The following is a 13,146-nucleotide window of genomic DNA, read 5'->3' on the forward strand; positions in this document are numbered from 1 at the left end:
TTGAAGCTCAACATCAAGAAAACAAAGATTCTCACCACTGGGCCAATTGGCAGCATCAGGATGGATGGTGAAGAGATTGTTAACAGCTTTAGTTTGCTTGACTCCACAGTCAACACTTTTGGTACCAGCAGCCAGGAAATGAAGAGACACATTGCAATGGGAAAGTCAGTTGTCAGGTATTTCTCCAGAATACTGAAGAGCAATGACATCAGGCTGGAGACCAATGTGTGCCTGATCCAGGCCATAGACTTTGCAATTGTGTGCTATGCATTGGAAAGTTGGACAATGACTAGGGGATGATAGAAAGAGAAATCATGCCTTCAAGTTGTGGTTCTGGAAAAGAGTGTTGAAGATACCATGGACTACTAGGAGAACAAACAGGTTTGTCCTGGAGAGGGTGAAAGTGGAATACTCCTTGGAGGCAAGGATTCGGAAACTTCATCTGACATACTTTGGGCATGTTGCAAAGAGGGAACATTCCTTGGAGAGGGACCTCATGTTTGGGAGAATGAAGGGTCAGCACAGGATAGGAAGACCCTCGATGAGATGGATTGATTCAATGATTGGAATATGAAGGGTCAGCACAGGATAGGAAGACCCTCGATGAGATGGATTGATTCAATGATTGGAATAATGGGAGTAGGTATGTCAGAGACAGTGAGGTTGCACAGGATAGAACAGGGTTTAGGGCTTTTGTACATAGGGTCGCTATGAGTTTCAAGTGACTCAACAGCACATAACAAGAACAATAACAATATTCTCCAGGAAGACAACAACAAGATTGCTAGGGTTCTGTGTCTAAATATGGTCTTAATGATATAAGGATGAAATTATTTCCTGGACAATAGTGAGGGAGGGAAGGGAACATTTTTGTCAAGTAGTCCCACAGGAAATGTAGTAACGCAGCCACATTAGGATGTCACCCTCATTGCTTGTCCCCAGCTGACCCCGTTCCTGTTCAGGGCCGTGTGTGACCTGGCCGAACGTTGTGAAGAGAGTACCAGAATGCTTATTCATGCATTCACATGAGCCAGGTCACACGCTAGATGGATATACATGTCAAATCGTTTGATGTTCATTATAACTGGCATGGTTCTGTTGTTGTTGTTGAAGTAATTGTTGAAGTAACTCATAGTGACCTTGCCCACAACAGATCAAAACCTTGCATGATCCTGCACCATCCTCACAATCCCCCGTGTCTAAACCCGTGGGTGTAGTCACAGTGTCAAGCCATCTCATTATACTGTTGTTGTGTACTTTTGAGTCAGACTTAATTCATAACTGACTCTTCAATTGCTTGCTAGAGATAGTAAATCACCCAGGAGGAGATTGTCCATCTTTCTCCAGGAGAGTAGTTGGGGGATTCAAACTATGTACCTTTCCATTAGCAGCACCACTCTGTATTAGTGCAATGTAAGTATTATTTATACTCTCATCTTGAATATCAGAAAATGGAATTCAGAGAAGTGGCTTTTTGTTGATTATTTTTCCAAGCATCAATTATAAATGGCAATTTATTTTTCAATATATCTTCTCTCGCCCCTATTTGATGTTGCTATGCAGATGAGGAGTGGCATCCACTTCCTAAACAACATGCCTCTCGGGAAACTATTAACATTGATAAATGTCTATAGTTGTTGAGGGGCTTCAGGCCTTTTGTTCAGGGTCACTATGAGTCGTGCTTGACTCAAAGGCAATCAACAACAACATGAAGATGAGCAGGACTATGCAAATGGGGCATGTTGGCCTGTCTACAAGGAGAAGGGCTAGTCTTGCCAATAAATTGAAGCTCTCTAGCTGCAGAGACAGAAATCTTAGCCCACCTGAAGAGATTCTGTCCGCAGCCAGAGAAGAGAGACTTCCCCCAACGTGGTGAAACGTAGGCGATGTTTTGGGATGGCAGCAGCTATGGCTGAACTGGAGAATTCATGTGAGATGGGACTTTGAGGGTGGGAGGGAAGCCAGTATTGGCAGGACTGAGAATTTTGTTAGACAGTTGGGAGTGGGGAAGCCAGTATTGGAAGGACTGAGAACTTTGTTGGACAGTTGGGAGTGGGGAAGCCAGTATTGGCAGGACTGAGAACTTTGTTGGACAGTTGAGCTTGGGGAAGCCAATATTGGCAGGACTGAGCACTTGGAAAAACTTAGAAAGGTATGAGTCTCAAGGCTGAGGTGCCTGTGTACGCATTTTGGGAGCTGTCTTGTCTGTATCCTGTTATTAATCCAAATTATAACCTTTTGACTTCTCCATATGGTTCTGTGTGATCTGTGAGATATCATACTGGATTTTAGAACCAATTAAGCAGTAATATTGGTGTTGAGATGAGTAGAAAGAGGCAGAGGAGCATGGAGGACAGGTCTGAATGCACGAGAATTGGTTTTATGTTATTGATGTTATGGGCAGGGACAATTCTCTCCCTACCCTCTCCACCCCACGAAGCTGGTAAAGGTCACAGATGATGTTCTCCATGTAGCCCCTGCGCTTTTTTACAACGGCAGAATCTGAATTTCCCACCAATCTGAATCAGAAACTGTAGGGTTGGTTCTCACCCTTACTGACCCTCCACGGGCTTCTAGGACTGTAAATCTTCATTAAAGGAGACTGTCCATCTTTCTCCCATGAAGCAACTCGTGAATTTGAGCCACTGTCTTAGAAGTAACAGCTCACAGGTAAAGCAGCACACCAACAGCCTCCCTTTCCATATTCTTTTAAATCTCGTTTTGGGGAAGTTTTTCTCCTGTTACATTTCTGCAAACAAGTACTTCAAACAAGATTTAAAAAAAAAAATAGCCCCTATGGGGCTGATTATTTTTGGTTTCAGGAAAGAATGGCTAGAGAAGATGGAACATATTTATGACCCATAGTTTTGTGAGTAGAAACTTCTGTCTAACCACTGGAGCAGTGTGTTAAGTAGGGGTGCCTTGGCCTTACTTCCATCTGACACCACACTCCTGTGACATCACCATCCTCTGATGTTTTTGTCATGTGTTCTCTGCAATAGCACATATACTAAAATTGTTTGGAACGATACAGAGGAGATTAGCATAATCCCTGTGCAAGGATGATGTTTTTGTCAGTCTAGCCAATTACTAAATAGCTCTCTTAACTACTGTTTAAAAATATAGGAGCATAATAGTAAAAGGCATATAAAAGTTCAAAGGGGTAGGGGCAGAGGGCAGGGGGGCTGAAGGTGAGGAGGAGGGGATCAGTGGGTCAAGGAGTTTAGTGTGTAGAGGGAAGGAGTTGAAGGATTCAGGAAAGATCCACTGGGAATATGAAAAGACGAGGTAATAGTGGACATAGTTTAACAGTGATGAACTTTATAAAACACAATAAGTGGAAATGATGGTATTAAAACAACGTGAATGAAGGAATGTGTGAAACACAAGGGTTATGAATGAAAGAATATATACAAATTTTGCATGCACAATATAAAAAAATAAAAATATACTTTCTTACATTAAAAAAAAAATGAACACTCAAAGTTACCTGATGTGAGATGTATTGTTCCCGAAGCTGGTTTGCAGAATTCCATGCAATATTTCCATGTACTAAGCATTTAGCTTTCTCAATCCACTTCAGAATGGGTTCAAGCATTTCATTGTATTCTTCTAAATGGGATGCTGCCTGAAAAATCATTAGCAATTCGGTAACAATTATGACCTCTGCTTTCTGAACTAAGAATCAGTGTTCTATCTGACTTTTTGGATTTAAGAGTTCTAGGAGTTAATTTTCATAACACATGTACACCTCCTCCTATTGAACTTTATTATGCTTTGCAGATATTGTGGTTGCTATAAATGGAAATTTTGTAAAAAAAAAATCCCCATTTTCCCCAATTGCATGTGTTTACTTCATCTTTCTGCACCACATTCTGGTGACTCTCACAATATCCCAAAATTTTCTATTCATTTTATTGTACACTTAATAGACTACAGTTTAGTGTAAATGAATTTTTACATGCACTCAAATCACTCAAGCACTTTGCCAGTGAGTTGGAATGAACTCAAAGATGACGCTCTACTGGGCTTTGAAGGCTATAAAGCCCAAGGGAGAAGACTGCCCATCTCTCTTCCTCAGAGCAGCTGGGGGGTTTGAACTGTCAAAGAGGCAGCACCAATGGCTTAGCAGTGCAACTCCCTACAAATTAGGCCACCAGGCTTTCCAGGAAGCAAAATATACTTCATGTGGTTCACTTTATTGCAATATTCGCTTTTTTGTTCTGGTCTGGAACTGAATTCGAAATATCTCCAAGGTATGCCTGGTTCTATGATACTCGAAGGTATCATGGGAAATACTTTCCTTGTTGAGAATTTGATAAAGACTTATCAGTAACTTGAAGATAAATACCAATTTCTTCATAAACTTGAATAATATTTCCCCTTTACTTCTTGATCTCATCTCTTATTCCTCCTCTTTACATTCTCTTTCTATCCCAACAACACTTTATTTATTTTATTTTATTATTTTATTTTGTTTTATTTTATAAATTTTTGTGTGTATACCATCAAATCAGATCTGACTGGTACAGGAGGAGATTGCCCCTCCTTCTCCAGCAGAGCATCTGGTGGATTTGAACCGTGTACCTCTGGGATCCCAACAACACTTCTTAGGTGAGGGTGCAGCAGGGAATGGTTTGGACATGCTACTTTTTAGTGTTGTAATTCACTGGTCTTCAGCTCTGCAAAGTCCATTCTTTACACAACAGTTATGTGGAAGGTCAGCCTGCATTTACTGTAAAATCACATGCTAATATATAGCTTTTACTCTAGGATACTCAAACTCACCCCAAATGGACTGTAACAAAACATACAAAGCACATTCATGGGTCGATATTCATTTCACAGAGCATTTCTACAGGTTATAAAACATCCAGCCCAAAATTCTTTCGCATCACTGTCTTTGAATTTATAACCTAGTTTAGTGAAAATAAATACAAGTTTAATCATCAATCTTAAGAATCTATGTAGTGGCAAGCTCTGGTGGCCTAGGGGCAAGAAGCTGCACTGCAATCCCAGAGATGTGAGGTTCGAATCCACCAGATACTCTGCTGAAGAAGGAGGGACAATCTCCTCCTCTAGCAGTCAGATCTGATTTAACGGTACACACATTAAAAGAAAAGAAAAAAAAAAGGTAAAAATATGTAGTATGAAATAAAGTATAGAATGAAATTATTTTCATCACTGCCAATATTACATTTCCTATTTTTAAAAAACCACACAGCAGAAAGCTTCTTCCTTAGAGGACCGCAGAGTCCTACCTGACCGAGTTTGCACAGCCTGCTCTCAGCCTGCCTGACGGTCTGATGGTGGAGTTCCGTCAGTTTTCCTATCTTCTTGACCAGTGGCTTGCCCAGTTGGCCATGCTCTTCAGAGAATTTCTGTATGGCTGCATCCAGTTCCATCAGCTTCACATTACAGTCATCTAAGTCCTCTCCGAGCACCTAAATGGGTGTCAACATGCAAGAACATTTTACTCCACAAAATTAATATCTTCTGGTTTCCCCAGATTAGAAGGATGCAGAGTATAAAGACTAATTTCCCCCAGTGCTGGTTACTTCTGTTTGTCAGTTTGGAGAGGTGGGCCAGGCGGTGGGGTGATCTTGGTTTATTTCCTATGTGGGTGACTAAGAGGCGCACATTTCCTTTCTGCCCCACCCAGAGAGGATTAGAGTCACTTAACTCATCAACAGAGCACAGATTGACTGCTGAGAACACAATTCTCCTGGAAATTGGCACACTTGTTTTCCTAAACCAGCAGCTCTGGTAGCACAGTCATTTAGCACTTGGCTCCTAACACACAGGCCAATGATTTGAATCTCCCAGCAGCTTCTTGGGAGAAAGATGTGGCAGTTTGCTTTCACAAAGACTTAAACCCTCAGAAACATTAGGGAGCCATTCTGCTTGGTTCTATCAAGTAACTATGAGTCAGAATTGAGTCAGTGGGGCACAACAGCAGCATTCCTATGTTATCATTGAGTCACTGAACTGTATTCCCTTCTAAGTATACATTGGAGTAAACTTCTTAATACAGTTCAGTTGTAAGGGTAAATTAGATGATGTGAGTGAAACAGCAGTCAAGAAATTGAAAGGCGTGCTACCTTTAGACAATCTACTGTGAGAGACATTTCCAAAATACTGGAGCACAAGGATGTCAGTTTAAAGACTTAGGTGCACATGACTGAAGCCAGGGCATTTTCAGTTGCTTGCTTTGCACCTGAAAGTTGGACAGTGAGTCAACATGACAGAAGAGGAGTCAATGCTTTTGAGCTGTAATGTTGGAAAAGAGTCCTGGATATCCCACGGACTGCCAAAAGAGTGCTCCATAGAGACAAGGGTGGGGAAGCTGTCTCACATACTTTGGGCAAGTTGTCTGGTAAAAGACATTGCTAGGAAAGACACAAGGTCAAAGAAAGAGGGTCAAATAAGATGGACTGACACAGTGACGGCAACAATAGACCATGGAGTATTAGAGATGCTCTAATATAGTATAGAATGCATCCAAGTTCAGACAAGTTGTTTATAGAGTCATTATGAGTTGTAGTAGATGTGTTATTGCTGTTGTTGTTGTTGTTATATGCCATTGAGACAGTTAACTATGACTCACAGTGACCCTATGAACAAGTGCTCTGAACTTTGCCCTATCCTGAGCCAACCTCACCAACCCTGGCACACCTGACCTCATTATCACAGTCACTGTGTCAATCTACCTCCCCCAGGGTCTTCCTCTTCTGTGCTGACCCTCACTCCTTCCAAGCTTGATGTCTTTTGCCAAGGACTAGTCCTTCCTGGTGACATGTCCAAAGTAGACGTGATGGCCTCTAACAGCAGCAGCAGAGTAGAAATTATATATATGGAAATATATTCGTAAAATATCCTTTCTGCTTGCTTTTACTACATGGTTTTTATGATGCATGCTAACAAGAAAAACTCTGTATCTACAAAACAAATCTGACTTAAAACCAAAAACATTTATTCAGTAATCTCCCTGCCATCAAGTCATTCTAGCTCATGGCTTCCCTCCGCTGAGTTTGCAAGGAAGGACACTTCTCATTCTCACAAGGAGTGCCTGGTAGGTTCAAACTGGTGACCTTTGTGTAAGCAGACCAACAGGTAACACACTTGGCCAAGAGGGTGCCTTTATATTCCTGCTTCCCTTTTCTTACCTTCTGTTCAGTTTTTGCTTGAACTAAATCATTGGTCTTGGCATTCAGCTTCGTTAGAATAGCTGTGAGGTTTTTCGCCAATATCTGGATCTGCCGACCAAAGTCCTGGCCCATGGCCTTGCTCTGCTCAACTTCTTTCACTTTGTCCTGGATCTAAATAATCACAAGAACAGCCAACCAACCTTGGTTAAAAGAAAGTAAGATTCAAACCCTCAAAGGAAGATGACAAAGGTCATTTTAAGCCTTTAAAAATCAATGCTGGGTTTTGGTGGTTTTTTTCCCCTTTTCTCTTTTCAGTTGTACTTTGTGGGCAAGAACACCACAAAAGTAATAGTGTACATTTTCAAAATGTCATATTTTTTCTTTTAAATGGATTTCTTTTTAATTTATGTTAATGAAAGTTTAGAGAGACTTCGGATTTTCATGCATTCATTGTTACATTTTTCTCCCTGCCCACCCTTCCACCACAATTAGTGTTTCTCTTTGAAAAGTAAAAGAAAAAATTGTTTCATTGTTATTCAATCCCTTCCCCAAGTCCACACTCCACTATGCTACCTTCTTCTGGACTCTTGTCATAACAATAATATCTAATCATATATCCCTTTAAGAAAGGGTCATATAGGGACATATGATGTTGACATTTTTTAATTGTTTTTAAAAATTTTATACTGGTTTACTTACAGAGTTCATAAAGTTTGTATACATTGTTTTTCACACTGGATCTTTCCTCTGTCCTTTACTCATCCCTCCCTCCACCCATCACATTGTGTAACCCAATGATTAAGTCCCCCTCTTTGGATCCTCATACTCATTCTACAATGATGGCCTTATATGCAATTTGTCTTTATGAGACTGAGGTAGTTCACTTAGCACAATGTTCTCCAGTCCCTCCCAAGTTAGGTAATAATTTACAAAATCATTGCTCCTTTGTGCTGCATAGTATTCCATTGTGAGAATATACCATAATTTCTCAATCCATTCCATTGTGGTTGGGCATTTGGGCTATTACCATCCCTCTTCTCTACCATCCTTCCACCTTTCCAAGCATGATGTCCAAGGACTGGTCTCTCCTGGCCATGAGCCCAAAGTACATGAGACAGAGCTTCAAAATCCTAGCCTCCAAGGAGAAACTTGGTTTAATTCTCTCCAAGACAGACCTATTTGTTTGTTTGGTGGTGGTGGTGTGTGTGTGTGTGTGTGTTTGTGTTTGGTTTTGGTCTTTTTTTTTTTTTCCGGTGGTCCATGGTATGTTCAAGACTCTTCTCCAGCACCATAATTTGAAAGCATGGATTCTCCTTCTGTTATCCTTAAGTCATTGTCCAGCTCTCTGATGCATAGATAGTAATTACCAAAAACATGGCCTAGATTAGGTGTATCTTAGTCTCTAGACTGACATCATTGCTTTTCATTGCTGTTAAGAGTGTTGATTGTGGAGCTGAACAAACTGTAATTATTAACAACCTCAATCATTTCTCCATCTATCGTGGTGCTGCCAATTGACCTAGTGGTGAGAATATTTGTCGTACTGATGTTATTTTAAGTTCTATTTCCTTCTTTTTAAAAATCTTCACTTCATTAATTTATGCAATCTGACATAACACTTTAAAGTATGCCCCACACCCCATTGGCAATCAATAAACATTTACTGGACAAATATTTTAAAAAAGTATCACATTTGTTTGTTACCTTAAGCCATTTTTTAAAGTGTTAGGCAAAGCAGATCAATGATTCTTAACATGGTGTTCTTTATATACACAACTACCTGATTTATTTCTTGGCTACATAATGCACCCTTGTATAAGACTGTCAATATCGTTTAATACTATTGATCCGGTTTTTGTTTTGTTTGTACTGGTTGCAGGGAGACATAATGGTGATAATTAAGAACTCTCAGACAACAGCACCTTCCCAGCTAATGAGTGGACATGCTCTCTGTGGATCGCTGGCGTACCTGGTCATGAATCGTGCCCAGGTCTAAAGCGACTTCAGCCAGCTGGAGAGAGAGCTCAGAAGGGAGGATAGTGTGGAAACCCAGGTATTTATTCTTCTGCTCTTCGGCCGTCTTCTCAATGTCCTGCCGGTGATTCGTCACTTCCGTCAAGAGAACCTAAAGGGGGAATAAAAGAGGTCATCACAAGAAATTTCTGGGAGCCTGATGGGGCAACTGATTTTTATAAGCACAAAGTCAGTCAATACTAAGTGTGGAGTTAGAGGAAAGCCTTGAGTTTTTTGTGAGAGTCCATATAGGAATCATGTACCTTCTATGCATATTATCGTTATTGTGATATACACAGCGTCAGAACCAACTCTTAGCTGACCCTCTAGCTGGTTTTCAGAAGCAGTTAATTACATGAGAGGAGACTGCCCATCTTTCTTCCACAGAGCAAGTGGTAGGTTCGAAACGAGTGCCTTTGGATTAACAGCACAATTCCTTACCACTGAGTCACCAAAGCAGAAGAAAACACATTTTACACAAACCACTTCTGAAAAGTTCATGTTCAATATTTTCATGAATGATAAATCAGTATTTAACTAAAATCAGGGTGACTTTGGGGTGAAGGGTATAATGAAGGAAGACAATTTGCACCTGAAGTTCTTCCAGCTGAGAATCTATCTCAGTCGTTGGATTTCCCAGATATTCCTTCGTCTCCTGGACCCATGATTTCACGGCATTGATCTGTGTCTCCACCATCTGCCGCTCCTTCAGCTCCTGTTTGACCAGTTTCCCATTACTCTTCACTTTCTCCTGCATGCTTTGGGAAAAGTCACGGGAGAAAGCAGGAGTTTGAAATCCAAGAAACGCATTTAGCACATGGCATCATCTTACCCAAAAAAGAAGTTTTTAAATGTCAAATCTATTGTCCTGTTTTGCAGGTAAGTAAAACCAAAATATCTGTTACTGTCAAACTGATTGTAACTCATTGTAATGTCATGTGCTAAAGAGCAGAATGTGTCTAAAGCGTGTTCTTGGTTGCAGTCATTATAAGAATAGACTCTGTGTTCAAACTGTCTGCATTTAGGCTAGTTGTTCATTGCAAAATGATTGTACCACCACCCAGGAACCTTGCAAGTAAATGCAGCTCACTAAAAGGGACAAATGATTTTCAGTAACTCTTAAGTAAAGTTCCAGTTAACGAAAGAATATACATCATAATTTATATTCGTGAATCATTTATCTCTGAAAAACTGAAGGGGTACTTTCCTCCATGCCGTCAAATTCCAACTGAATTTTTGACTGAACCGCAACCTTAAATTGATGGATTATCTGCTTTTTGTTTGGGAACCTAATCAAATGTTGCAACATAACTAGAGGTTTAAATTTAATGTAAAATTTGAATATCCATGACCATTCTGTTTCAAGGAAGAAACTAGCTTTTAAATGTTACAATTAACAATGTAACGATATCAAGTTATACCTCTGTGTTTTCAACTATGTGAACTGAATATTGCATTGCCACTAAGTCAGAACTGACTCATAGATGATCCTCCATTGGGTAATGAAGGCTGTAAACCACACAAAGAGAGAGGTGCCTTTTCTCTCTTTTAAGGATTTGAACCATCAGAGAGTTGCTACCTTGGGGCTCACAGAACAACTCCTTACAGAGTAGGCCACTAGAGCTCCCTGAATTTATTATAGAAGTTTAAGTAAATGCCCTAAGATTGCTCTGATGTCTTTTATATTCTCAGGAGGTGAATGTGGCATACCTACTTGCTGTTTGATGCACTGAGTTCATTTCAACTCATAGAAATGCTACTTAAAATAGAAAGAAAGACTTCTGGTTCAGCTTACCAGTCTATTCACTTAGAAGTATGTACTTATTAAAGAAATGAGTTCAGAACTAAGAAAAGGGAAAGCAGAGGTGATGGCCACAGATCCCCAGTGTGAGTGTGATGTTATAGACTGTCCCCACGCCCTGGGAGCACGTTTGACCCTGGTGACAGAGGGCAGGGTGTGATTACTTTAGGCAGCGGTCTTGCACAGCCGTGATCTCCTGCATGACAGGGGGCTCTCCTCCAGCTGCCGCGGGACCAGCCCCGTCCTGGAGCATGCTCAGTGCCTGCTGCCTCAGTACCCCGAGGGCCGCCTGCTGCTGCTCCAGCTCCAGCACCAACGTGTCGTGGTCCTCAAGGAGCCCTTCCAGCTCCGCTTTCGAGGCTTTCTCTGCGGAGCTTCCTGGTAACTTAGCTTGCAGCTCATCGACTGCTTCAGTGGCTTTTATAACCTAAGGACAAATGTACACACTGTGAAGATCAGAGCTAGGTAAGTGCGCGAATAAGGCAATTCCAGTCAATGCCACAATGGACCGCAATGCATAAATGAACAAAAAACCCACAAAAAATAAAAACAAATACCTAAACCAAAACAAAACATAAACCACCAAACAACCTCACTTCTATGGAGTAGATTCTGACCCATAGCTCCCCTGTTGAACAGAGTAAAATGTCTTAGAGCGAACAGAGCCGCTGAGCATATACAAGTTATCAGGGGTTTTAACACATTGCCACACACTTTTTAAATTGACGATCATGCTTAGAAACACATTTGCCATCATTTGTGGCAATGTGTTTTAATTAATGCTTGTAGGTCACAGCTTTTTTAAACCAGAATTCCCAGTGTACATCACATCCACAAGGCACATGTGCACACACATACAAACACACATGCACACGCATGTACATGTACACACAAGGACACACTCATATACACACATGCACACCCACATGACCATGCTACATAAACTCCTCTACCCCCTTACACATCCTGAGCTAAAATTCTGTAAACAACATGGATCTTGTCAACCCCAAAAGAAAGACTGTATTTATAGGACATAGGACAGTAAGGTCAATAAATTCAACTGGTACTTCAACTAGCCTCACAATGAAAGAATGTATTTTAGACTACCGTAAGTATTCAAAAATAATTTTACATTTAATATTTGTTGTATTGTTGTTACATGTCGTTGAGTTGCCTGGACTCATAGCGACCCTATGTACACCACTTCTGAAGCCTGCCTGGTCCTGAGCCAGTCTCACGGACTCTGACACAACTACCCTCACTGCCCGAGTTACTACATCAATAATTCTTTACCATGTTGTTGTTGTTATGTGCCGTCAAGTCATTTGTGATTCATAGCAACCCTATGTACAACAGCCCTAAACTCTGCTCTATCCTGTGCCAGTCACACTGTCTCTGAACCCATCCCAATTACCCCAGTCACTGAATCAATCCACCTCATAGAGGGCCTTCCCCTACTGTGCTGTCCCTCCACCCTCCCAAGAATGATGTCCCTTTCCAAGGACCGGTCCCTCCTTACAACATGTCCAAAGTATGTTAGATGGAGCAGCATAAGAAACTATCAGGAGCCAACCTGTTTGGAATCACAGAAGCCAAGGAAGCTTCAGAGACAAGCTATCAGATCAAGGGCTGGACAATGGGAGATAGATGTTGAAGGGAGTCGGTAGAAGTGGATGGGTATCCTGGTGGATGGTGGAGCAGGGAAATAAGTGGGTAAAGACACATGTGCCAAAGGAAGAGACAGCACTGACACTAATGGTTAACTCCACAATAAGGGATATATCTTTCACTTTTCTGTAAAATGCTAGTCTGTCTGATACTTCTCTAAATCTGAACTTTCAGATTAAGGCAGACTAGGAAGAAGGATTGGCCATCCACTTCTGAAATAGCAGGCCTCCGAAAACCCTATGTAAACTATTCTTTATCATAGCTATTATAAAATACTTTTACACTTAATAGTAATATGCTACTATTATTTGTTCATTTTCTTTTTAAGAGCCATGTCCTTCCCGAATACTTTTTCCCAGTCAGTGGCCTCCCTTTTTACCCTGTTGGAGAAGTTTTTGGATGTGCATAGGGATTTGAATCTTAGAAGATCCCATTCATCTACGTTATCTTTTCCTGGTTGTAGGTTTTCCAGGATACTGGGAAGACTGTTTATGTTGTGGATTAGGACTTCTAGTG

At 40.9% G+C, this 13,146-nt stretch overlaps 1 protein-coding gene across 1 annotated transcript in view; it reads right to left on the reverse strand.

Moving 5' to 3' along the window:
- SYNE1 (spectrin repeat containing, nuclear envelope 1) overlaps positions 1–13,146 on the reverse strand; it is a 644,155-nt gene that overhangs the window by 306,236 nt on the left and 324,773 nt on the right. Inside the window, exons 79-84 of the mRNA XM_006882743.1 lie at positions 11,127–11,389; positions 9,754–9,919; positions 9,118–9,273; positions 7,167–7,319; positions 5,262–5,444; positions 3,491–3,628 (exon numbers count right to left, since the gene is read on the reverse strand). Of these exons, the coding sequence (XP_006882805.1) occupies positions 3,491–3,628; positions 5,262–5,444; positions 7,167–7,319; positions 9,118–9,273; positions 9,754–9,919; positions 11,127–11,389 (1,059 nt within the window). The remainder of the gene's footprint in view (positions 1–3,490; positions 3,629–5,261; positions 5,445–7,166; positions 7,320–9,117; positions 9,274–9,753; positions 9,920–11,126; positions 11,390–13,146) is intronic.

This window comes from Elephantulus edwardii, unplaced genomic scaffold (genome assembly GCF_000299155.1).
Source record: "Elephantulus edwardii isolate Elephantulus edwardi_28Jun2011 unplaced genomic scaffold, EleEdw1.0 scaffold00024, whole genome shotgun sequence".
NCBI lineage: Eukaryota > Metazoa > Chordata > Mammalia > Macroscelidea > Macroscelididae > Elephantulus > Elephantulus edwardii.